General features: G+C 39.6%; 1 protein-coding gene across 2 annotated transcripts in view; it reads right to left on the bottom strand.

The window, feature by feature from the left end:
* Positions 1-25,156, bottom strand: part of fcho2 (FCH and mu domain containing endocytic adaptor 2) — a 67,900-nt gene that overhangs the window by 15,855 nt on the left and 26,889 nt on the right. Inside the window, exons 7-17 of one of the 2 annotated variants that reach the window (XM_034710149.1) lie at positions 24,362-24,460; positions 17,458-17,554; positions 14,037-14,081; positions 12,383-12,452; positions 12,276-12,300; positions 12,010-12,123; positions 10,304-10,361; positions 9,942-10,117; positions 7,595-7,619; positions 3,892-3,931; positions 3,667-3,752 (exon numbers count right to left, since the gene is read on the bottom strand). In XM_034710149.1, coding sequence (XP_034566040.1) covers positions 3,667-3,752; positions 3,892-3,931; positions 7,595-7,619; positions 9,942-10,117; positions 10,304-10,361; positions 12,010-12,123; positions 12,276-12,300; positions 12,383-12,452; positions 14,037-14,081; positions 17,458-17,554; positions 24,362-24,460 — 835 coding nt within the window. The remainder of the gene's footprint in view (positions 1-3,666; positions 3,753-3,891; positions 3,932-7,594; positions 7,620-9,941; positions 10,118-10,303; positions 10,362-12,009; positions 12,124-12,275; positions 12,301-12,382; positions 12,453-14,036; positions 14,082-17,457; positions 17,555-24,361; positions 24,461-25,156) is intronic. The other variant, XM_034710150.1, reaches the window with a different exon arrangement.

Below are 25,156 nucleotides of genomic sequence, written 5' to 3'. Positions count from 1 at the left end.
AAAGACACTCAGAGTGTCTGAATCCACTGCTGGTTTATGTGTTATCGTTTTGCTAACAGTACGAATACGTAATCACTGGTTTCATTTTTGGGCTACACAGCTAGAAATATAGAAGTCAAAGTAGCTGCAGTGGATTTATGCTTTGAAATATTACTGTGTGATGCAAAGTTTAAATTTTATTGGTATTTTCAAAACTACATTAAAGCTGCTGTGAGGAACTTTTGATTTATATCAATTTTGGCGCCCCATTGTGGACAAAGTGATACCTCTTATCTCTTGTTCTGTACATGCAAAAGTAGTGTTTTCAACAAAAACCTCACCCTGCTGTCTTTTAACAGACATATCTATCACTTAATGTGATTATTTGCCATGAAAACAGCCGAAAAATGGTGTTTCTAAAGCCAAATGTCAATCATGTGGTCTGACACCTACCCCCCTCTGAGTGGTTTAAGGCATTGAAAAATGACAACAGAGAAGATATCAGTGTTGTTGTTGTTTATGGTTTTGTTTGCTTTTGAAGATCATAAAGAGGCATCAGTGTCGGTTTCAGTCTGTTTCTCAGCTGGTGAAAAACTCATCATATTGCCTTTAAGTGATTGTGACCACTATTTGGCAAATTACAAAAGATTTTTCTTGCAGAAATATTTAGAAAGCTCCTGTGAGGAACTCTTGATTTGTGTCCATTTTGGCGCCCCCTCTGGACAAAAAGCTACGTCTTATTTCTACGCTAATTTTATGCTGTACATGTTTAATTAGTGCTTTTTTAACATTAAATTCGTCCCGTTTGTCTTTAAACTGTCACTTGCGTCAGATTCAGTACCATAAAAAAAATATAAAACAGCTGTTTCAGACACCTACCCTGCAACAAGAGTGTCAGGTATTAGAAATAGTATATAGAAATACTCAATCTTCTTGCTGATGGTCTCATTTGCTTCTGTGGCTCATAAAGAGCCATCAATATTAATTTCAGTCTGTTTGATAACCAGCGAAAATCTCCCTACTGGAGCTTTAAAGACACTCAGAGTATCTGAATCTACTGCAGCTTTATTAAGCTTAGTGATCACAGTGTTACTGTCTTATTCTGAGACTCATACCTGAGCATGAGTGACACTGAAATGATCCTCTTATCAGCTATGAATGTGCAAAGCAACATCTCTGACTGAGGATATATGCAGCCTTAAAATTCACACATGCATTTTTAATGAAAGCAAACTCAAAGGCTTACTTGAGGAGATGAAAATCAAACATAAATACCATGCAAAAAGGCCGATGATAGCTGACTTAAGGAAACTTTTCCTTCATATCACCGCCTTTCTACCGAAGCACACACGTTTTACCTGATGCCTCTGGAAGAAAGACGTCATCCATCAGTAAAGATGGAGATGAAGGGATTGATAGGAAGATAGAGGCAAGGTCTAACAAGAGATGTTCAAATCAAAATAAATACAGAAATGAATCAAAAAGAATACAACAAAGCAAACAAAGAAAGTAAAAAAACAATAAAACAGATAAATATGTACAAAGTAATTCAGTGAACACCAAAAGAACAAATCAAATATATGATGAAATATGAATGTCTAAAGTCTGATCCACTCTCCTAGAAGGTGTAATCTTTTTAAACCTCAGACACTCGACTTGTTGAATGTGTCATGTGTGCATTAGGAGCTGCTAATGCTGCCTCACTGTACACAGAGAGATTTAACAGGCTCTAAGCCGGCCCTTAATTCCCTTCACGTATCCTAATCAGGGCACCGTGCGATGCTCTTTTGACTTTTAAGCCGAGACCTTTGACAGTAACGAGACACTGTTTGACAACATACGTGCCAGTGGGCTTTATAGCCGACCTGCTGACCCCAACTAGGTGCCAATTAACTGTGGATTACGCTTAACCTAGGCAATGGGTCAGCGCTAATGTCACTCTGTTTAAACACTGGTGTTCGTGAACTAAAGCCATGAGAATCACACTCGGGGTGCTGTGTGTTTTAAAACACTTTGAAAGCTGTGAGGTAAAACAAACAGAGAGATGTTTTCAAAAGACGACAGACTTAAAGATTTATCGGAGGTGTGACTGATGGAGGGCAAAAGGACAGGAACGTATACAGAACACAGAGCTGAGTGTGGCATATATTGAAACTTTAACATCTGCATCCAAACTGTTGGAGCTTTGGATGCCAACTCTTATTTGATGTCCCCTCTGCCCTCCAGCACAGGAGACATTAAATAAAGGAGAGAGTTACAAACAAGTCAGTGGGTCTGGATGAGATAATGTCTGTAGGGGGGTAAAACAAAAGTAGGAGAAATCTCCTTTTTTCCCCTCTCTCCTCTCATCCCTCATTAGAGTGAAGGAGTAGGGGGAGGTGGAGCATACAGAATAACCTGGCAGGGGGAGCACAAGCAAACAGGCTCTGCCTTCCAGGTCCTCTTCCAAACACCTCACTTCAGATTTTTCTCTCTTTACTGTGTTTGCATTCAGTGGCCATTAAGGGTCATGTGGTAACGCAAGTAGTATCATACATAGACTGTATACATAACGGACGTAATATTGGTGATGTCACCCATCTGTTCCTGAGCGCTGTTTTGAAGCTAATCGTCGGCGGCAGCCATATTGGAAATGTTGTTAAGTGTGACGTAAAGAGGCGGGCTTTGAGCCTCCTAGCCAACAGCTACAGTGTTCCCGCCTGTCAATCAAGTCAGCTGTGCCTCTCAGTGGAAAACTTGTGTTATGAAAAAATTCACCCCCGTACAGTGTGTGCCGATGGAGAAATGAGCTATCCAGACTACACTAATTTTCTGTACCAGGCTGTAAACATGTTTATTTCTGCTGTAAAGATCGGCTTTTTTTGAATTGGTGTGTATGTGGTTTCCGTTACTTCCAGAGCCAGCCTCAAGTGGACGCTCGATGAACTACAGTTTTTAACACTTCTGCATTGGACTCCTATTTTTAGACCAGAGGTTGCTGCTTGGTATCATACCTGGAGCTTGCATGAGCAGAGCCCTGGTCTGTTGATTGTGGCAGTACTGTATGGGTTGTGTTGTGATATAAAGAGGTTCTACTTGTGGGTATGATGGATGGTGGGAGCTGGCATGGAGGGCCTAACTTAACGAAACACCGGTGAAGGAGAGCGCCCACTTGATTACACCTTAACATAACTGATCAGAGTCATAGTGCGAGGGCATGATGGGATGGATTTCTTCACAGAGTGCTTATCCTGTTTATAAAAGCAGAAGCACCTTGTGTTTATCTTAAATTCCACTTTTGTGCAGCATAAATTGAACAAGCAGGAGAAGCAGCCGAGTAAAGTCATCTTTCTGTGTGAAACTTGACTATGCATGACATCATCAATGAAACCTGATCCCTGTGTCAATAACCTTTGACTATTTGATGCTACTGAAGCAGTAAGTGTGTTTGGCTGCACTGTGCATCCATACAGCTGCTGCTCCTTAGCTGTTTCCTAACAGAGCACATGCTCGACAGGTGTGAGCTGATGTTTGACGACACATGTGCAAACACTGATTTTAGGTGTCCAAGTGCAAACTTGAGAATGGAAGCTTAATAAGGTGCTCCCATATCCTCTTATTGTTCATTTTTGGTAAAAAAGACAAAGTTAAAATCTTCATTTGTGCATGTTTGCAGGATTCAGGTGGAAGGTGAGCTTCATGGATTACCTGTTGATGAGGACACAGAGAGAGACGAGCTTCCTGCGAGGGTCGGACTGAACGGGTCCAGAGAGAGGAGGTCGTTGTTGGCCAGTCTGCAGAAGGAGAGAGTCAAACTGTGTTAAAGCTCCAGATAAAAGCATGCAGATTTTCTTCACAATAAGAAAACAAACTATTTAAAAAGCATGAAATCATTATGACAATAACGGCAGCCGTGCACACTTTCATACTTACTCATATGCTGTTGGCACTCTGGGTTTCGCCAGCTCATCGCCTGCAGGAAGAGGAAAAACAAACAGAAAATTAAAACCTCCAGACTTACAGGGAGTGATGACAGCAGAAACACTTTCACACCAACTGAGAAATGAAACAAAAACCCGACACGAGAGGTTTTCATGGGCGTGTATTCAAATACATGCGCCAAAAGTCATGTTCAATCTTCATCACACCTTAAACCAGGAATATAAACTGAGGTTTGGATTCAACAAGTGAGAACAACCGTCTGCCATGAGGAATCACAGGGATATATTTGCAGTAAGATTTGGGTTAGATTCAGTATTTGTCTTTTTTTTTTTTCTTCCTCACAAAGTAAAAACTTGATACCTGACCCAAACACTGCAAAAAGAGTTCACTCTGAGTGTGTTTTTAATGTGATGGTAACACTTTACAACAGGGGGGGAGGAGGGATTGTGCAACTTAGAACAGAAGAAGGCTTCGCTTTGTTTCTCTGCACCCCTTTTTTTAAAGTGTTACAAAACATTACAAAGATCTGGAGAAGCAACCTGAAGCAGCATGTAAGCACCAGAAATAATTAAAAAAAACAGGACCCAAAATAAAAGCATCAATCTTTGTACAGTCTCTGCAGTGAGAGGACACAGTGTCAGTGGGGTTAGCTGGTGTCAGCTGGCTGCAGCGGCCGTGTGAAAGGCTCCGATGAGGGGACAGAGATGAGGGCTGTGGCAGATATTTGGAGGAGTGGGGAGAAGGCAGGGTTATAGGCTAACTGCTGTAGTGAAAACATACTCACCAGGACCCTTAGCCTTACAGCTTAATGTGGACACTTTCTTGACCCCTGAGCGTATGCAGAGTATACATCTATCAGTGCTTGAGTAAATAAATGATCTCAGCTCTTTAAGCTGCAGAATGGGAGTGTTGTAATTATTCACAGACAAACATTGAATTATTTATACACACATGGAAATCATGAAGAAACCTTGGAGATTAACTCAAGTTTACACACTGTCTGTACTTCTACTGTTATACATCAGCAGCTCTTCAGACTCTCCACTTTTTAATCTACCTCTGTCTTCACTGTGTTTGCACCAGAGCCTCCAAGACACATTACTTCCAATCCTATGTGGTAATAAACCTTATTCTGATGAAGAGAATTTATTAATTATTATATTTCATGTTTTAGGGTCTAAATGAATTCTTGGTACAAAAAGTTTTGCAATTGCTCCAGTAGATTGTGTTATCCAGCAGCAGATAACTGAGGTATAATTTCTGCAATTTAATCCTTATATAAATAAATATATAACTTACATTAGTTAACAACCATGAGGTAGTATTAGGACGTCTTAAAGAGAGAAAATAATGAGATTTAAAAAAAAGAAAAGAAGATAAATAAGAGAATAAGGTTGTTATTTTAGTCTGTGGTTATCCTATAAATGAGGAACTTGAAGCATCAGTATTGGTTTCACAAATAATAATTATATATGTGTGTTTTTTACAACTTACATCAATGTGGTGCTGATGAGCCAAAGGATGAAGTTTTGTTATTTATGAAACCTATACTGAAGTATAACTTCACAAGATGCTCCACTATCCTTCTTTTTGTGCAAGCATCTGACTGCTCTTCCCTTTAAAACACATGGACTTACCATGGAGTAAAATTAAGACTTCATTCTTTTAATAATTTGATTTAATACTCACAATTTAAAGACTAATATTTGTACTGTATTCTCTAAATTACAGAATTTACTCTAATAAAAATGAGGACTTTATTCTTGTAACAAACTCAAACTTTATTCTTGTTAATTGAAGACTTTATTAAAGTAGTATTTAAACTTTATTCTCATAATACAACTTTATTCTTGTTAATTGAAGACTTTATTAAAGTAGTATTTAAACTTCATTCTCATAATACAACTTTATTCTTGTTTATTAAAGACTTTATTAAAGTAGTATTTAAACTTTATTCTCATAATACAACTTTATTCTTGTTAATTGAAGACTTTATTAAAGTAGTATTTAAACTTTATTCTCATAATACAACTTTATTCTTGTTAATTGAAGACTTTATTAAAGTAGTATTTAAACTTCATTCTCATAATACAACTTTATTCTTGTTAATTGAAGACTTTATTAAAATAGTATTTAAACTTTATTCTCATAATACAACTTTATTCTTGTTTATTAAAGACTTTATTAAAGTAGTATTTAAACTTTATTCTCATAATACAACTTTATTCTTGTTAATTGAAGACTTTATTAAAGTAGTATTTAAACTTTATTTTCATAATACAACTTTATTCTTGTTTATTAAAGACTTTATTAAAGTAGTATTTAAACTTCATTCTCATAATACAACTTTATTCTTGTAAATGTAAAAATGAATGTTTTGTTCATTTACAACTAAATTAGTACATTTGAGAATTTATTTAAGATTGTCTTCTTGTAATACTTTGACTTTATTCCTTTAGTTATTTCCTCCAAAAATATGACTTATTTTCAGCAGCTATCTACTCTTAAAAAACACAGAAAAACTTTTGTTGAGGCAAAAACTAAAAAAAGGTGCAACACTACTCTCTTCAAAGACACCAGACTCCATTGATAAAAGCAGAAATTTCACCTTTCTACTCTACTATATTTTTGTGATAAATAAAAATATCAAACTAAGCGACTGAGGCAGAAGTAGACGAGCTACTGCAGTGTGCTGCAGGTTAAACTGCTGTTTTGTCCATGCAGTCAGGTGTCTTTAAAATAAGTGTTTAAAGGGACAGTTCTGAAAAGTATTTTACTCTTTAATATAAATAAAATCTGTCACTGTATAGATCATTTTCACACTTTTTGAAACAGTTTCAAAATCAACCTGAGTCTGTCAGTGAAATAAACACTTTAAATGCATGTTCAGTGATCAGGTTCAGTCGCCTCACAGAATTATTTCATGTCCATACAGACTGTTTTAAATCTTTACTTAAAACGCACCTCTTTGCATTGGCTTTTAATACCTGTTGAGCAAGACAGCCAACATTTAATTTAGCTTTTATTTACTGTGGCTTTTTCTTGAGTTATCTATTGGCTTTTTAATATCTATTCTTTTTTAATTACTATTTGTTTTATTGATTGTGTTTTCACTTTGGCCTACTGCAGTTGTTTTAAAATGTGCTATATAAATAAAGTTTGACTTGACTTTACTAGTTTCACAGCTGCTGACTGAAGCAAACTACTGGAGCAGTTCTAAACCTTCTTGTATCTTTTATATGTTTAATAAATGTTGAATTATAAATAGATTTACCTGACATTCCTGGACATGATATGCTACCTTTAGGTACAAAATTCTTCAGGTGTTTCTCATGCACACAAACAAACATCCTCTCTACAACATGTGCAAGTTCTCCGATGGAAAAAGATCCCTTCTGACATGTCAAAACATAAACAGCTAATTCAGAGATTAATCTTATTTGTACCACAGGAGGGAAATATCCTTCAAGTTCACATTTACAGAAACGAGCAGATATTTACTTTTTCTCAAGGACGTGTTGCTCTTGGCTACGGTATCTGGATTTTCCCTCTTTAAAGACAACCTCTTTAAAAACGACTCATGCCAAGAAAAATGTAGCTGAGAAGTTGTACGGTTGACCCCCCCCCCCTCCCTTTCTTCACAGTCATACAGCAACACACAGATAGAGAGAGGTCAGACGGAGAGAATACTTACTGGACTGGTTCCTCCGCATCTGTCCCTGAAAACAAAAACAGACCTTTAGTAATGAAAGATGGACGCATATTTTAGACTTTTAGTGCTGATGATTGCTTATTTGTGGGGGGGGGAGTACAAAGAAGTCAAATATGACAAAACTATAATGTTTGTACAGCATACAGGAAACATAAAACAGAGTGAGGAGCTTTTGAAAAGTCAAATCAAGTATTTTTAAACTTCTTCAGTCCTTTTTTTGTGAACACAACAGTCTCAAACATGCTTTGATAGTGTTTATGCAATAATATATAGTATTTCAAGTGTAAAAACCTCAATAAAAATAAAGAAAAAATCATGCCTTGTAAAGGATAACGTGAATTATGCCCAGTGGCCGAGGAGATTTTCCACTTCAGAGTTTAGAGACAGTAAATCACCGGACTGCTCTCCACTCACACATACCAGACGCTCAATTTAGGGTGAAAAATTCAGCAGCGCAAAACCGTGAATTGAACTCCAAACAACGATCAGTGAGGGACGTTCAAGAGCGTGGCCCCCAACACTTCACCTATTTCCTTTAACAGAAACTTTTCCCCCCCTCCTGGATGTAAATCTGCCGTGTCACGCTGCGCAACACAAGATATGAAAGATAAACTCCTGAGGGTCAGTAACCCGATGGAAAGTCAGAGCATCACTTTCAATAAAGAATTTATTTTCACAAGGAGGAACGTGTGGGGGTGGAAGGGTGGGAGGAGGAGGAGGGAAGAGAAACAAAATGGGTTTAAGGAACACGGCAAAAGCGTTTAACCACCGTAGAGCTGTGAGGCCAGGGTTTAGTCCCACAGGCGCTAAGCGGCAAATGGGTTCAATTACGGCTCTTGCCGGCCACACACACACGACTTCCATTGCTGTTTCAATAAAAGGAACACCGCAGAGGGGGGAAGCGAACAGGAGGAGAAATGAAAAAGACAGAAAAATGAGCACTGAGAGGGGAGGAGGAAAGAAAAGAAAAGCTCTGGATAATTCACACCAGATGATGCAACGTCCGTCACCACCTTGAGCGTGTGTTTTTAACTTTAATCCTCAACTTTTCTTTTAATGCAAAACAAAAAAAAAAAAAGGCTTGATGTGAACAAACGGAGAGAATAGCTGAGTTTTGGATGCAAAACACAAAAAGCAGCGGTCTGTGTTTTTCTGTACTTTCAGATGAGAAAGTATTTGTGGGTTTGAGTCTCTGCAGTGAAGAAAATCAAACATTTAAAAGGCGAACATCTTTCCTTCTTGGCCTTGTTGCATTAAATAGAAAAAAAACATCCTCTATAAACTTGTAACTTATCTTTACCATCAACTCTAAAGGGAGAAAAAGAAAACATTTGTGGAAAAAAACACAGGCAGCTCGCCCCGTAAAGTATCCATAAATAACCACAGAGAGAAGTCCTGCCCAGAAAAAGTGGGCTCCAATAAAACCAGAGGAGTGAAAGCAAACAAAGAAAGGAGGGGGGGAAAGAAAGAGAGAAAAGGAGTGAGGTAGAACACAAACAGCGGTGAGACGACACGGTGGGGAAGTAGATGCCGTGACACTCCAGCCGGGGAGAGCAGGCGGGTGAAACCCACTAGACCCCCTCCGCGACACCGAGCGTGCCCTCTCAGCTGCTCTGCAACAACACCAACAACAACAACGCTCACGCACGCACACACAGGATGAATGTTTGCACACAAGCAGTAGTGGGTTTTAAATTTTAATGGCAGCTATTTTCACCGAGCCGAGGAAGAAGAGGAGGAGGAGAGTGATTCAGAGATTGAGTGATGGTGAGAGACAAGAGGGCTGAATGAACGGCTCCATGACTGAGGTCACGGATCAGACTGCGTCCTGTGTGTTTGTGTGTGTGTGTGTGTTTTTTTAAGTGTGTGTGTGCGTGTTTCCTGCTGGCTACTGCTGCAGAGCATTCCCTTAAGTGCTTACGAGGCGGGCAGCTTGCATGTGTGTGAGTCTGCAGAAAAGGCCAGCAGCATCAGATACCTAACTCAGAGATTGTTTCTGAGTTCTGGAGACTTTCTTTAAGGGTTTCCCATGGTTGTTTCATGTGGATTTGAGATAGATAAAAACCTAAAGTGTGTGCAAACTTAAGGAATAAGAAGCTAATTTGGTGTATAGAATAAATGAGACATCACACATAGGCCTTTCCAGTGTAAATACAAAAAGCTTTGGGAAAGAGTGACTAATCTACAAGAGGAGAAGGAGGCTGAAGTGGTGTTTCCAGCAGAGGTTTAATATTCTCCTGTTGCCCTCTAGTGTTGCACAGGCAGAGCACACTCCTGCTGCAGCAACAGGTTTCTCACTGGAGTCTCAGAGTGTGTAAAAAAGACGTACCGAGGTGGAGGGCGACAGGATGATGTTCTCGATGGACGCTTTCAGCTCCTCGATGGTGGCTCGGTTCTGATGCGTGCCGTTGTTCGGCTGCACGGGTTTGATTTCTACGTGAAACTTCCTGGGTTCGTCCTCGTCCTCTGAGTCGCTGGACGAGTAGAAGGAGTTCTCTTTGGCATGTGAGCGCACGAAAAAAAAGCAGTTAAGGAAGCAACAAGAACAACACACACACACACACACACACAGTTTAATCTACAGTCTGTTCTTATTTAGTCCTGGTGTTAGACTGCAGGCGTGTGTAAACAGAAAAACAAACAACAGATTGCTGATGCTTTATGAGATAGGCTGAGAGAGGGAAAGGATATCATTCTCGTTGGCCTCTGGTCTGATACAGAAGCCCTCTGCGTCCACTTGAGGAACGTTCTGCATGAAAAGAAAAGAAAAACAGAAAAAGGTTTAAAACAAAACTCTGATTCACTTTTTAGACCAACAGAAATAGAGTTCTTAAAACAAACTGGGGATGATTTAACTCCAGGATCTCATCATGAGGCATTTATAATACAACCCCAATTCAAAAGAAGTTGAAATGCAATGTGTAACATGTTAATAAAAACAGAATTTGATGGTTTGCTAAATCATCTAAAGGCTGAAAGACAACATATCAATTAATGAATGTGAGAATTTTTATTGTAAAATAAAAAATGCATGCTGATTTCAAATTTGATGACAGCAACATGATTCAAAACAGTTCTGATTGGGGCATTTTTACCACTGTGTTGCATCAACTCTTATTTTAACTACACTCTGTAAATGTTTGGGAACCCAGGAGATCAGTTTCTGAAAAACTGAAGAATAAACTCTTGTCCTGTTCTTGCCTGACATATGATTTCAGCTGCTCAACAAGGCAGGGTCTCCTTTATCTTTATTATGCTCCCATGATGCTCCAAACATTTTCAGTGGGTGACAAGCTGAGAGTACAGGTAGGTCACTTCAGCACCTGGACTCTTCTACTACAGAGCCACACTGTTGTGACACATGCAGAAAGTGGTTTAGAATTCTTCTTCTGAAATATGTAATGTCTTTTCTGATAAAGGTATTGTCTGGATGGCAGCACATGTTCTTCAAAAACCTCTATATAGTCCTGCTACGAATGTGGAGGATGCAGCGTCCATGATTTCCAAAAAGAACGTCAATTTAAAGAAGTTGCTTGCGTTCTGGATAATGTTTATTATGGTTTCCTCTTTGCATGGTTCAGTTTGAACCTGCATTTGTGGATGCAGCGATGAAATGTGTTCACATAAAATGCTTTTTGGAAGTGATTTTGATCCCATGCAGTGAGTTCCACTTGAGAGTCATGTCTATTTTTACTGCAATGCCAGCTGAGGGCCTGAAAATCATGGCCATCCAAGTAATGGTTTTCAGCCTTGTCACTTTTGTAAAGAGATATCTCCAGATGCTCTGAATCTTTTGATGATATCATGCACTCTAGATGTTGAAATCACAAAATTCTTTGCAGGTTTACACTGAGGAGCATTAATCTGAAATTGTATAACTATTTGCCTATGAAGTCTCTCTTCTCATCTTTTCTTCTGAGTGACTCAATCTCTCTGAATTGCCCTTTTTATACCCTGTTATTTTACTAACCTGCTTAAAATTGACCTAATTTCTTAGTTTTTTAAGCATTACTCAACTTTTTCAGTGTTTTGTTGTACCTGTCTTAACTTTTTTTGAAAGGTGTTGCTGACATCAACTTTAAAATGAGCATATATTTTTTATTAAACACTAAAATCTTTTAGTTTCAACGATTCATATGCTGTATTTGCATCGTTTTCAATTAAATAAAGGGTTTAAATGATTTGCAAACCATCAAAATCTGCTTTTATTAACATTTCAGGGTCAAAATGTTTGTGAAATGTGGGGTGTATTTTGTGTATATGATATTATAGTCAATACATTTGCATAACAGATTACTTTAAGTGTAAGAATGAAAATATGAATCCATATTTGTTTAGCTTTTCTCTATATTTCTTAAGCAATTATCTTATTTTGATAGAATGTTATAAACACTTACCCTGTGTGCTTGTGAGTTTGTGTGTGTGTGTGTTTCAGAGTGTCTTGGCTTGCTCACAGCGTTCTGGATGTCGATGGCACCGTAGTATCCGGGGGGAGCGCCATTGGCAGTGTTCTACAAGCACAAACAGACAGAAATGAATGAATGACTGAATGATCGAGCAAATCTACAAAACAAACAAGAGGGAGCAGAGACACTGAGAGACAATGAGACGGTCACGTGTTCAAGCAGTGAGAAGAACTGCTGAAAAAAAAAAAGATACTCACAGCAGTTTCAACTTCTGTCGACTCCCTGCAAGACAAAGGTGTCAGATCATGACATGAAAATTAAACTGTTGCATAGATTGAATTGCATGGCACAGGTGTGCACTCACGTGGAGTCTGTGTCCTTGTCTTTCCTGCGTCCTGGGATGCCAAATGGTTTTCTCTTTCTGGGTTTCGCACCTTCACACACAAAGAAAGAGATTCTTTAAGCACAGAGGGATTTGGAGAAATGCAACATGCTTTTTTAGGTGTTATGAGCTACACCTTTATAACATGATTACCCTGGAAGACATGTGGCATGTGAAGGAGAGTGAAGCTAGAGTAACTCAGAGTGAGCACAGATCAAAAAACTTTGATACTTCTTCATCTGTAACACTTGATGCTCAACTTTAGAGACTGCCACCTGCAACTTTAGATGTTTTCACTCTGTGAAGTTAGACTCAACAGCTGAGGACAAACAGTGGTTGCAGAAGCATGCACAGGCTCCCCTTTAGTTTCTTACACAATGAGTAGCATGTGTCTGCAGACCCAGAGGCTGCAGATTCAGGACCACAAATCTGGGACAACAATTCTACGACCCATATTGTTTGTGAGAGCAGTTTTTAGATGGATGTTGAAGGAAGTACCCCAACTCTAACTGTCCCAATGACATGAGGGTCCTATGGAAGCAGTCCTCAAAGTGCAGCTTCTGGCTCTGCAGACACATAATATTGTGCACAATTGATCCAGAATGTTGATACATTCAAATAACTTCACAAGAAGCTCCACAGTCTTCATTTTAGTTCAGGCAGCATGTGGCTCCTCTGATCTTCTCCTTCAAAGTAACATCTAGACCAACTATAGCAGGGGTTCCCAAAGTGTGGGTCACTGAATTTGAAATAAAACTTTGAAAATAGAAAATGTAATGAGATCTTTGATGCCAGATGACTCCTAAGTTTAGGGTTAGTGAACAGTTAATTATCAAAAGCATCATCAGCAGCAGGTTACTTCATAACAGCACAGGAAACACAGACACATGCTCATATAGGTAGGGTGATTTTCTGCAGACCAGCTACATGAAGCCACATTAAATCACTTTGAGGGACAGTGGGGGTCGCGAGTCTTTGGCACCTATGTTTTGGGGGTGAGGGGCCGAAAAGTTTGGGAACCCCTGGACTACAGAATAAAACCATGAATTTTTTCCTCAGAAATGTATGACTTTATTTTTGTTATATTACCTCTTAATTCTTGCAAATTTACAACTTCATTGTGGTTAATCTAAGACCTTAATCTCATACATTTAGATAGATAGATAGATAGATAGATAGATAGATAGATAGATAGATAGATAGATAGATAGATAGATAGATAGATAGATAGATAGATAGATAGATAGATAGATAGATAGATATTTATTTGTCCTTAATAAGGAAATTTGTTGTCACCATCTGTACAAAAAAACATGAGGTTATTCTGGAAAATGTTATCGTGAAATCTTCTTTTTTCTCTAAAAGGTGGCTTCAATAATCTGTTGTTCAAGATGATTGACTTCCTTTGAATGAGTCATAAAATTCAGCAGTGTCACCTTTCATTGTGTTGTTGTTATTTTGAAAGCTTTGACTTGATTCAGTTGAAATAAAACCAACAGAAATCACTTTATCCTTTGTTTACCTTCACTTCAGTTATTGTGCCTTTTTTAACCATACACATAATAGGTCAAATGAAGTGACACTCCATCCGTTTCTTTAAAAAGCCACTTAATCTTTCCCTCATAATGAGCCTTACCTTCCGTTGCGATAGCTGCGTTGCACTCCTCAAACTCAATGGGCCCTAATGAGACAACAAAAATTCATTTAGGTTCATTTGGCAGAGAAAGGGTCAATGACCCACTGCTGTGAATGCTGTGAATGTACATCACGCAATAATCACACACACACACACACACACACACACCCACTAACACACACACACACAGTTTGGCAAACACACAACACGCAGTCTGGCGTGCCATACAGAGTGTGTATACAAACAGGGGCAGGGCTGCTCCCACAGGGCAGACAGGGTCAATAGCAGAGTCAACTGTGTGTCTGGTGGCCCTCACAGAGATGTGACACTCCCTCCTGGGAACACAAAGCGCTTCACTACAGCGTTGAAACTTCCTCCACAAATCAACGCGATCACTAACCGATGCCTGATCGATTGCAGGAGGCAAACAGCAGGTAACGAGCACTAAACCCAGCTGAAACTAAACCTCCCCAACACGGGACACGCATATGCACTAACCCTATTACAATAAGACAAACAAGGCCTAGATTACATGCAGTGAAGTGTTTAAAGCCACATGGACAAATCTGCTCTCGGGCTTAAGAGATGTCCTCTCCCCTCTCCCTGTTGCATGCCAGAAAAAACAGAGCCTACACAAAACAAACAAACATAATCAACCCTGCACGAACGCTCAAAGCCGCGCAGATAATCGTGGCAACCTTGATTAATAGATTGGACTAACAAATTGTCACATTGAATCCACCCCCCACGGCGGCAACACCACTTGGAGCGCAACCAGCCTTTTTATTTCAGAAAAAAAAAAGATAACATTGCTTTTGGTGATGTGGACGGATCATTCAAAGGAGGGGGAAAAACAACAACGTTTACACTTAATTTACTGCTCATCAATTATGCACAATTCACCTCCGAGGCTCCTCCTGCTCATCCTGGGACTGTCACGCTTCAAAATGTGCCTCCGGGAACATTAAGAGAGGCTTCTTTAAAAGGGGAAGGGGGGGCGCTTTAGCATACACATGCTCACAGTGACACACACACTAAAAGGAAGATGGATGAAAACCAGAGGCAAGACATGCAATGAGAGTGCGTGTCAATCAGGGGAATCTGGGAGGCTGGGCTGTTGGTGTCTGTGAGATGTTATTATTATCTATTAGAGCGAGTGACAACTGTGCTACATGATGAAACAACGGGAAATCTGTTGCCTTAAAGTCATTTCTATGCTTTTCTATGAATTCTTTATAATTAAGCAAGCATTTTAAGTTCCAACCAGCTACTACAAATGTACATTTTCAAGCTTTTGAGTGATTGAACCGTGACTTAAAAGACAAGTGTGGTGGATATCAGAAGCAGGTATACTGCAGATAACTAGAAAGCCTAATAACATTCAAGATGAGCATGAGAGAAGAAGAAGAAGAAGAAGAAGAGAGGGAGACGGGGGAAGCACCCTCTGGCAGTATTTCCGATATGCCAACATGCCTTGACCTGAAAACAACAAAGCTAATGATATTTTAACTCAAAATGGTATACAGTAGCAGCGGCCCCGACGCGCTCTCTCTCTCCCCAGAGGATGCCGGTCGTGAGCAGAATTGACGCATTGTTTGGCGTGTGCGATGCTGAGTGAAAGCGCAGGGAAGCGGCGAGTCACGAGAGGCATGCATCACGCCAAGTGAAGTGGATAAAGTACACCAATGACCGATCTACTCTACTGTGCAATATCAGGGCCTCTTCACCGCCGGGCGAGTACACAGCGACGGCACGAACGAGTGTTACAGTTTGTGTGGGAATGTGTGTGTGTGTGTGTGTGTGTGTGTGTGTGTGTGGGTTTCATGCCAATCAAAACAAAATTGGCATGCTCATTCGAGGGACTCATGGGAGGAAGTGAGAGGGGTCAGTGTGCTGACATAAAACAGGTGAGAACGTTTGAACATGAGGTGCGTCGGATATGACACGTGTGTCACTTTTAAACACAAACTGAGAAACTGTTTTTAAAAAGCATCCAGAGAGAGGAGGGGAGGAGGAGAGGGAGGTGGGGGGGATTACTGGAAAATTACAAATCCTGATCTTTATTCAAGCTCTAGGATGTTTTAAGAATGCTCAAGGATCTACGTAAGGCCCAGGCAGAGCAAGGAACGCTTCCCCTTCCCCGCCGGCATCCTGCGATTGCATCTGACAATATTTATGCACACCAACTGCAAAAAGAGTCCAAACACCAGACAGATGAATATTACCCAAATCTGGGCGGACATTAGGAACTGTTTAAACATCTCCTAAACAGACAGACGACTTTGTTTATACAGGGGAAGATGTTTCTTTTCTCTCTCCTCTCTGTGAGGGAAGCATGCAGTCACGCATGACTGGAGGATGGTTTTTTAAATTGCATATGCTTCACATGGCACTGGGAGTGGGAGTAGTAGAGGGAGGAGGAGGAGGAGGAGGAAGAGGAGGAGGAGGTGGGAGCTAAGAGAGGAGGGGGTTTGCGTGTCTGGCCCACCGCCAGTTGACAGCTCAGCTGGATATCGTTGAACACTCCGAACCCCCCTGCCTCGCAGCGTGTCACTTTGGGATTGTTTCCGCAATAGAAAGTTTATTCAACCTCTCTCTCTCTAAAGGCACAGGACCGGCCATCCGTTCAGCTATTTAATCAGGGGACAGACAGGTTATTTTTCTGACAGGGCCGGGGCTGCTGCGCGATCCCTAATGAACAGCTTGATACAAGAGGAATTTTCTGACCGTTTTTTTAGCCTCAATTAATTCTGCTGTCCAAACAAATGAGGGCCACCACTCCTCGGACGCAGCGTCTGGACACAGGGGTCGCCGTTTGTGTACACACAAACACAGCGGAGGTGAACTTTTTGTGCCTGTGACCCGACGTAATGTAGTCCAAGTACAGGGACCCGGAGGAGGTATCGGATATTTACCACAAGTGTTTACATGAGGGAGATTTCACAGATTAATTTTGAGGGAAAAATAAAAACATTAGAAGATGGAGAGAGCTTGAAGCGATCAATGAACGGAGCTGTGCATGTATGTGAAAAAAAAGATGGAGGTGAGGGGCGGGGTGAGAGTCAAAGCACTCAGAGGAGTATTCCCTTGATTATTGTGGCATGGAGAAGTTTACACAAGAGTCATTGTTGAGCCCTGACCTCCTGAAAAGGTTGGTTCTGGCTGCTTAGTCTGCGAACACAGCAAAGCCCCCTGTGTGTCACATGCTTACTGGAATGCTGAGCCTGCCTACCTTTACAACAGATTACTATGATTGACTCTGATGGCCCTCTCCGACGTCTAATTGCCCCTCTCCATACAGCCCTCGCCCTCCCTCACAAAGCAGGACCAGGCAGAAGGCTCGATCACCAGGACTGCTAATGTATTTACACTCAGCACACACACACACACACACTTATTCTGCATTCAGAAGGTGTCTTACCTGGCCTCTCCTTGCCCGTTCCTTTGCTTTCGGCCAGCTTCTGTATTAAACTCTCCACAGAGGTGTTCTCGATGTTCCTCACAAACTCAGTGTGGACCTAAAAGACACAAAACAAAACACCAAACTTACTCATGATGAATGTAAGTTTATAAAAATAAAGTTTAAAACAGACTCTGGTCTGAAACCCCAAACCCACAGCCAGACTCTGGATCAATGTGTTGCTGTGGTTAGATAAATCACAAAGCTAACACATGATCAATTCATTCAACGCTGACATTCACCACCATCAATCAATGTAAAAAGTTTATTGGGTCATTTAATGTGGTCTAATTCTCTTAGAGGGAGTGTGGTGAGGAGAAGATGAAGGTCAGATTTAAAGGGAGTTTCAGTGTTTTCATACCTGGGACGTGTTTGTTTGGATAGATTTTCATGCTGAATGAGTTCTTTAATAGATTTGGTAGACTGTCAGAGTGCTGAGGTCAACAGACTTAGATTGGTATTGTTATAGTTCTCTCAAAGCCACAGGCCTCTACAGACAAAATCAGTCACTTCACCTCTTCGAACATGAATTTGTTAGTTTGAATCCAATAAAATATATCTGTAACTCCTAATAACCATCAAGTTATTGATAATAGAAACAGAAAAGCAACTCCTGAAGTGTGCAAGATTAATATCTGTTTTAGTTTTTACTGTTAGTTTCAGTTGATAATATATAATGTAAATAACAACAATATAAATCTACAAGACCTTAGAAAGGCTGTTTTTTTAGATTTAAGCCATCTTACTAGAAAAATATGACATTTGAGATTTCATTGTACAATATAGCATGTAACAATTTTTATAATAGGTATACGTATAGGTATAGGTATATATGTAGATTTTTTTTTATTGATACAATACCTGCGTTGGCAACATCTTGTTCTTGAATGTAACATAGATGAAAAACTGTGTTTTATTAACCACTAAATTGGCACCTAATAATCAGAGAGCAGCTGAGAGGTGCATCTTATTATTAATAATAATAATAATAATAATGAAAATAATAATAATGATTGTAATGATGATAATAATAATGATAGTTATTATGATAATAATTACGGAAATAATAATAATAATAATAATAATCATCATCATCATCATCATCATAATAATCATCATCATAATAATGAAAATAATGATGATGATAATAATAACAATAATAATTTTAAAATAATAATCAGCATCATCATAATAATAATAATATTAATAATAATGATGATAATAATAAAAATAATAATAGAATAATATTTACAGAGCTCTTTTTATGTAAAAATTCAGCCCAAAGTACTGAACAATACAAAAGCAGAATAACAATTGAAACCAAATAGAAATGTTAAAAAAAAATTAAATAATGTGAAGGAATGTCAAAGCAAAGCTGTTATACCCAGGCCTCCAATTAATAGGAGGCATTCATTCATTAAAAAAGTCCTTTATTGCTATAAATTCAGATATTGTAATATGTTAATTAGTATACTTTAACTGCCATCATTAAAGAAATATATTGCCATATAATGTTCAGCCGTGCTATCTACATGGAGTTACTTTGAAAACATCAGTTTATTTTAAAGCTCCTGTAGGGAACTTTTAGTTTGCGTCAATTTTGGCGCCCCCTGTGGTCAAGTGGTGTAATTTTTTTTATCTTTTATCTGTTTGAACTTGCCCTATGCATGTGTAAGTATCGGTAACTGATAAAAAACCTCAGCCTTCTTTATTTCAAATGTTTAATTGTGCGACTGAAAGTGAAACTTTGGCGTTGGAAGTTTTTTCAAAAGGCTGATAATCTTTATTTAATACCTACCCTGCAGAAGGGGTAACAAGCTGTTACTATATCAAAATATAATCTATTTTCTTTTTGACGGTCTGGTCTGCTTTTGTAGCTCATATAGAAACATCAGTTTCAATTTCACTCTGTTTCAGAAGCAGCTAAAAACTCCTCACTGGAGCTTTAAGGTCTAACATGACCACATTGTGTCAATAAAGGCCTTCTGATTCCCGTCTTCATATCCAAGAAGTAACTCAAACTAACTCAGTTTAAGTCCAGGGAGTGTCTCCTCTTTCTCTTTCCAAAATGCTCCCAGCTTCCACTAGAATAACATTTACTTCATCGCATATTTGCACATCATAACTGATCAGAGTAATTGTGTTATAAAACGCTCATCCTTGTTAGGAGGACTCTGGCAAGTCAAAGTTCAGCAGGACGACTTGATTGCTTCTGACCTTTATGTTTACAGTTGTGTCAAAGCATGCAAGCTTTTCAAAGAGCGAAGGAAAACAAAGGATTAGCATCGCTTGTGGAGTGTTAGGTGTGATTTGTTTCATGTTACACAGGAAGGAAGACTAAGCAGCCTGCTCCTTTAAACCCTCCCTGTAAGTTGATTTGATTTTACTTGGTATTTATAATATTTACATTCATAACAAGCCCGTGGAGACAAACTGTACTTAACTGTCTTTCTCTTGTGTCAGGCTGAATCATTGTTGTTGGCACTGTGCTCTGCTGAAGCCCTTTGGGCAGTATCGGAGGAAGGGTAGTGTTTGTTTGCTTGTTTGTTTTGGATGTGCATGTGTGCTTGTGTGTCCACCGAGGGGGAAAGTGAAAGCGATGTATAGTTATGTGGATGAAGAACAGCGGCTGACTGCCATCTCACCAGAACCATTTAGATGTGCGTGATACTGTAAGCGCAGAGTGGCTCCACTTTCAAACAAACACACACGCATGCACACACACGTATGTGTCTGCCCCCTGGGCCCCTGTGGCGAGGTGGAGTGCATTAGCCCTCTGTGCCCTGGCAGGAGAGGATGTTGAGGGGTTGGAGGGGGGGGCTGATGTGGGTAAGGAGGTGGGGGCGGCAGGGAGGTTGCCGCGGTGAGGAAGTATGCTCGGTGCAGCACACGCGATCTGTCAGGTGCTGCTGCCACGACGGAGGTCATCAACCCCCTCACACACACACACACAAACACACACACACACACTCTGTCGACCACATGCTCGAAACATGCATCTGCCTTCAAGGGATCCTCTCTCTCTCACACACAGACACAAATGCTCACTTACAAAAACAAACACAGCACGCAAGCTATGACACACCTGCCCTTATGCGAGTTTAAAGCTTCCTCTGCATGCACTTCTAATCATGTCTGAGCCTCGTGTACCTATATAAGGTATTTCCCTTCTCATTCTTACCCTCTCATCCTCTCATTCTAACCCTCTTTAACTGCCTGCCCACTGAGCTGATATCCACAGTCTGAAAATACCTGCCAGGCTGACATGAACACGTCTTGATTTTTCTGACACCTGTGGTTGTGGCGACTCTTTGCTTTGGTTTTGTGCTCTGAACATCTCTGCAAAAACGCCTTTCATCTCTGAGAGTGTAATGCACCAAGACTCACAGGTGATCTCACATTGGACTTAAAACCACAACCTTTAAAGATGTTGCTGTTTTTGCATTTGTCCATGCACAAGAGTCAAAATCAGGACTAGCTACATGTTCTCTCGGTTGGTGTGTCTCCTCTGAAAAAGTTCCGAGATGTTCCTATTCGCCTGCCATCTGCCTTGGAAACAGACTCAGCTTCTTGCACAATATTTTCAGAGTCTTGATGTGCCAAACTTTAAGTATTCAGTTATTTGAAAGAAAGTTATCCTACAGTTTAACCTCAACAAGATGCTCTGGGTTCCTCATTTCAGCTCAGGCAGTTGGCTGAACTTCTGAACTTCCCCTTCAAAATAAAACACAGGCCTAAAATAACCATAATAACCACCATAATCAAAATAACTATGTTCTGTTATTAAATTAGGAATTCATACTTCTAATATTATTTCATTCTAGTCATTTGGGGACTTTTCTCATGAAATTGGGACTGTCATTTTCAGATTAATACCTTGATATTTTTAAATCTACAATTGTTGTTTCTTGAAGGTGGCTCTAATTCTCTGTTTTACTTTAACACTCCTGTATTCAGTAACTTAAACTACTCATACATCTTTAATGGTCTTACAAGAACACCCACCAATTCAAGCTTGTCCGCCATTATCACCAGATTACTAGATTAAACAGAATTAACCCTGATGCAGCAGAACCATCACCAGATCTGTATCAGTATTCCTCACATTCTTCATCTCTGTTAAAGCCCCGCTGCCCGCTCCATTAAACTCCACCTCCCACAGTTTGATTGGAGATGTGTTTGTGTCATGCTAGTGGTGGTTTATGTAGCTTTGAGCTGCTAATCTCAAACACAGATTACAAGATTTGAAGCAATTTATCTCTCTGTGGTGCCGCAACTTTCTCTCAAGCAGTTGAACCCATTGACACGGGTTTGTTTCAAACAAGGGGCCTGCAGGAAGAGACTGCTGCCAAGAATAAGCAATAAACACAACAATATACAGTATGTTTGGATTTTAATCAGGGATTAATGGGATTAATTTTAAATTGTTTGAATGCATTTTTCAAAATTGATGTTGTTTCGTTTTTTTTAATATAGACTTTAACCACAAAAAAAAATGAGGCTTAGTCAGCAAAACAGTCAGTGAGTTTTAGAAAGAGGGTATTTTACATATTTAAAGCTCCTGTAAGGAATTTTGGTTGTGTCGGTTTTGGCGCCCCCCTGTGGACAAAATTATACCACTTATTTATTTGCATTTTTTTTCCCCGTATTTGTTTTTCAACCCAATAATATCTCATCCTGCTTTTATTAACAGTGAAATATACCCCTAATTGAGAATGTTTCACTGTTTTGGCAGCTTGCACTTCACCACTTTGCCTGACGCCTACCCCGTACCACTGTTTCATCCTTAAAAGATAACTTTATAGAAATCATCAATCTCTTTGCAAATGCTCTAGTTAGCTTTAGTGGGTCCTTAAAATAAAACAATCAATATCAAACAATCAATATCAATTTCAGTCCGTTTGATAACAAGGTATAAACTCTTCACAGGAGCTTTTAAAGGAATGTAAGTCATTGTAGTTCACTGATTTCCTTTAATTATTTAATAGAACAGTTTCACTTCAGCTCAATTAAACAACTAGCTATGTTTTTGAACAGGGTGCATTTTGCATTCTTTTTTCTCCAATGTGTTTTAAATATGAGAAATGTATTATTCAGCTCTCTTCTGATGCATTTGGGATTAAACTTTCAGCCCTCCAGAGTCTGAACCAAACCAGGAGAAGCAGCAGTCAGTTTTTATGCTCCTTATTTCTGAAACAAACTCTCAGGAAAGTCTACACAAACTTTTATTTAATTTAAATCAATGCTCAATCAAGACATTCCCAATTACAACTGCCTTATTATAAATAACTGTAATAAATATTATTGTAACATTATGACACTGCACTACAACTTTTAGTTTCTGTTTGAGCTGTTTTTAATTTTCTTTTGGCTTTTAAATGACTTTATTTAATTAATTTTAAATGTGTATTTGTTTCACATTGTGCCATGATGCGTTTGATGTCTTCTGTGCAATTCTTTTAAGTGCCTTGTTGCTGAAATGTGCCCTATGAATAATCTTCCCTAGCTCATTATAAGTGCATGTTGCCAAACAAAGGCGTGTTAGCAGGGTGTCTTATTAATTGCTGAGCTCTTTAAACAATAAAACTATTTTTATTAGATATTCAAATACAGACCCATGTTACGGGAAAGCATAAACTTGAGTATAAAAAAAATCACTGATGAAAAACAACTGTTAGAAATGTTGAAAGAATAACTTCTGAGGTTAATATTTAAACTCTTCCGTGCCCTCAGACACCAGAAACATCAATAATGACTTACAGAGACACAACATGTATGTCGTCAGTGGGCTTCTCAGTGTGTGTGTGTGCATGTCTAACTAATTCAGCACTCACGACAACTTATATTCTAAATGCAAGTATATGCAAATGCACAATTGTGTTTGTGTGATGACTTGACAGCATGGACGCCTGCGGGCTTGGTGACTAAGCACAACATTGCAACTGAGTCAAAAACCGGCTCCAGCATCCCTCGCCCTGCTCCCTCCCTCCCTCCCTCCTCTCCTTTTTTTACCTCACCCTTATGAAATGATAATATGCCTAAGGTTCCTCGCAATCTGTTTTGAGGAGTGTTCATTACATATTTTCCTGGACACTTTGTGTTTATCTCTTTTTGGACACACTGTCTCGTCTCAGGTTGTGTTTGATTTCAGCAACAGGCAGCAGTGATGTCCATCTCCTGCTCAGAGGCCGAAGTATAAGGCCTGAGTAACCTGTGGTGGCCTGTCGCTTCATATTCTTTCCAATGTGGCGCACCAGCTGCAGGCCGGACTGAGGTCTTTTGATGGAGCTTGGTCGCCCCCTGTGGACGTTTAGAGAAGTGCAGCTGCAACATCAGGACAGAGCAGCTCCAGATTAACGAGAGCAGAGCAGCAGATTGTGTTTACTCTGTGCGGCTCTGCTGTAAGTGTGATTGCTGAATGAATAAATGAGAAGATATCCCTGCTTAAAGTTAAACGCTGATTAATTCAACTGTGAATGATGTTTGAAAGCTTCACAACTGATCGAAATTGATGCTATTAGCTCCAACCTAAACACTCTCTGTCAGAAATAAATGAGACTGTGCAGCACTCTTAAATATCAGGCAGGGGATTTAGTGAGTGTTTGGACTTGTGGAGGTGTTTTAGATAGGCTGAGAGGGAGTTTTGATCAGTTTTTAATTGCTCAGCATAAAAGGCTGAATGAACCACTTCCTGGTTCTCAGTTAAACGATTAGCGAGATCAAAGACGACGCTAATTGATATGACACACAGTGAACCCAGTGAGCACAGCCGCAGGTCAACAAGACACCTACTCCACCCACAGGAATGTTTGAGAGGACGTATGTGCTCATGTGTGTGTATGTGTGTGTGTGTGTTCACACTCACCTCTCCTATCTGAATGTGCGTTTCATCCACGGACTGCGAGTACGACTGGATGATCTCCTTCATGTGGAGGATGTGGTTTTCTTCGATGTCTTGGAATTTCTGCAGCACAGGGAGAAGGTGGTTATAGAGCAGTGATGTAACGACTAATCCTGTCCTTTGAAATCTGCATCAAGGCTTCACTCTCAAGCATGCAAACTCAAATAAGTTAAGGACAACTTGCAAAATCAAAGATTGCATAAGATGTGGAGCTTAAGAAGACCCTCAATCTATCTTATGGCCAGCAGGGGGCAACTCTGATGGTTGCAGAAAGACGTCTCAAAGTTATTATCATTAATTATTACCTTAGGACACTTTTTCAGTATGAACTTAATCTTTCAGAAAACAGCATGAAGTTATTTTTGAAATTTATGGTCCCAATTAGAATAAAACAGATGCCAAATATACTTGAGGGTGTGGCTATTAGGGGTTTGCAAGATGCTAGCATTGTAACCAAAGTGTATAGCAATGTGTAGCCACTCCCACGTCTCAATACGGTCAATTCTGCCCGCCCAAAAGAAGCTGATGACAGCCAAAATGCTAAATTCAAGGCTTCAAAGCAGCCAATTAGGGACATCACAGTGGCTCTGTGTCTAATTGCATCATGGGAAGATTCGTAGCCATGGCTCAAGGTAGAGTTGGTGGCCCTTTCATCCAAAAGTTGAGTTGCTTCCTACATACTGATGTGACCAATATCACAATATAAGATGCAGAATCATGTATTTACTTCTGGCAGCATCACTTTCTAACAGCTTCTTC

The sequence above is a fragment of the Notolabrus celidotus genome, chromosome 19 (assembly GCF_009762535.1).
Source record: "Notolabrus celidotus isolate fNotCel1 chromosome 19, fNotCel1.pri, whole genome shotgun sequence".
Classification (NCBI taxonomy): domain Eukaryota; kingdom Metazoa; phylum Chordata; class Actinopteri; order Labriformes; family Labridae; genus Notolabrus; species Notolabrus celidotus.
This window is presented reverse-complemented; position numbering and strand designations above follow the sequence as displayed.